Consider the following 1,879-nt stretch of genomic DNA (forward strand, 5'->3'; position numbering starts at 1 on the left):
ACCCCCCATGCTCTTGGCCTAGGAAGGCTCTCCCAGCCCCTCACTGCCCGAAAGACCAGCCAGGGCAGGGCAGAGCTCCTCCCTTCTTTCTGGAGTGCTGGCTCTTAACACTTCTGCTTCTCACCCCAATGTCCCCTGCCAGCCATCCCTTGGCCTCTTGGGAGGGTCCCAGAGAGATGTCCAGTTTTTCATAGTCAAAGATAATAGCAGAAAGTAGCCTTTGCTTATCTGGGTAAAAACCGATAAATTAACTCAGCATATATCCATTGCCTTCTAGTTCACAAAACACATTCACAAACTTGTCAGTTAATCTTCAGAGCGTTCCTTCATTTGACAAATAGTTTATACAACACCTACTACGTGCCAGGCTCGATCCTAGGCATCCAGAAGAAACATCTGTGTCCTAGTTGGCATTATTGTTTTCTCTACTTTCCACATGAGAAAATTGAGGCTTAAAGAGGTGGTGTGACTCATGTAAGTTCCCATGGCTGGGCAGGGGCAGAGCCACAGCTAGAATGCAGGTCTCCTAGTCTAGTGGCTTCCCCTGAACCTCCTTTACTTCTTAACTCATGGTGACTTCTGCCCACATTTAGAGGAGCAGCACTGGGTGGTTGGGATTTTCCAGGGAACAATGCCCTCCTCCCTGGTTATTGGGTAGCCAGATGTGGCATAGGCCTGGGCCTGGAGGTGGGGAGGACTTTTCTGACCACATCACCGATTTCTGTCCTGTGTACCCCGTGGCCATCGCCATCCCTAGGTCACGAGTATGCAGAGGAGAACCTGGGCTTTGCGGGCATGGTGGAGCCCGAGAACCTGGCCCGGGAGAGGAAGATGCAGTGGGTGCAGAGGCAGCGAATGGAGCGCAAGAGCACGGTGCGGGGCGGGACTGGAGAGGAAACTCGCTTGTGCTGAGCCCCCAGCGGCAGCTGGGCCTGCGGGCACCTCCCCAGAGCTCTGACAGGCTTGGTCCTCGGGACTTCAAGTCAGAATTCCTGGACCCCAGCATGGGAGGGGGCGGGCGGCTACCTGCATTGGACCCATTTTCCAGATTCTCTCCACCGAGCCTGGTGCCTCTCGCCCCGCAGTGTCCGTCCACCCTGGGGGAGGAGCGCTCCTACAACCCGTTCCTGAGGACCCACTGTCTGGCACTGCAGGAGGCTCTGGGGCCAGGCCCAGGCCCCACCGAGGACGATTGCTCTTCCCGAGCCCAGCTCCTGGAGGAACTCCGTCGGCTGAAGGACATGCACAAGAGCAAGTGATGCCTCCCACCAGCCAGCCCACCCCCAAGGTGGGGAGGCTGCCCACCGCACGCACCACACCGTCCCTCTCATTGCTACCACCGCCACCTCCATCGGTGCCCATAGCAGCCATCCTTCCCCCACACTGGTCAGGGGGAGGGGAGGGACAAGGCCATGTGACATGAGAATGAGGGCTGGTGGAAGAAGTTTGGAGACCCCAGGAAGTGAGGCTGAGTTAGGAGGGTCAGGAGGAAGGGAGGGGCCTTGGGACATCTCCAGAGCCTGCTAACCGGGAGAGTCCCCTCCTCCCTTCCTCTGTTCCTGAGACTACAGAGAGGACATGATGGAAGCTGCTATGACCACCTCCCTCAGTCAAGAGGTCTCCCTCAGGCTGTAACCCCAACACAGGGCAGCAGGAGCCATAGAGGGATTAAGTCCATCTTCCCCTTTCCCCCTTCCAGGTGGAAAAATGTCAGTCCCCCAAAGTGGCCTAAGGTGTAGTGCCTTGGAAAAGTGGTGGTTCAGAGGGCAAGCGGGCTCTGGTTTACTGAGACACTGCCCCTCCTCGCCCGGCCTCCCTGCCCTGCCCCTTTACCACACAGGCATTTTGCAGACTGAGCCGTTTCCCAGAAGTCTGAGCT

General features: G+C 57.2%; 1 protein-coding gene across 2 annotated transcripts in view; it reads left to right on the plus strand.

Annotated features, from left to right (window-relative positions):
- The window catches only part of PNKD (PNKD metallo-beta-lactamase domain containing), a 98,966-nt gene extending 97,547 nt beyond the window's left edge, over positions 1-1,419 (plus strand). The window contains exons 9-10 of one of the 2 annotated variants that reach the window (XM_004376308.1): positions 758-873; positions 1,086-1,419. In XM_004376308.1, coding sequence (XP_004376365.1) covers positions 758-873; positions 1,086-1,259 — 290 coding nt within the window. In that variant the 3' untranslated portion in view covers positions 1,260-1,419. The remainder of the gene's footprint in view (positions 1-757; positions 874-1,085) is intronic. The other variant, XM_004376309.1, reaches the window with a different exon arrangement.
- The last annotated feature ends 460 nt before the right edge of the window (positions 1,420-1,879 follow it).

This window comes from Trichechus manatus, unplaced genomic scaffold, assembly GCF_000243295.1.
Source record: "Trichechus manatus latirostris isolate Lorelei unplaced genomic scaffold, TriManLat1.0 scaffold00041, whole genome shotgun sequence".
NCBI classification, from domain to species: Eukaryota; Metazoa; Chordata; class Mammalia; order Sirenia; family Trichechidae; genus Trichechus; species Trichechus manatus.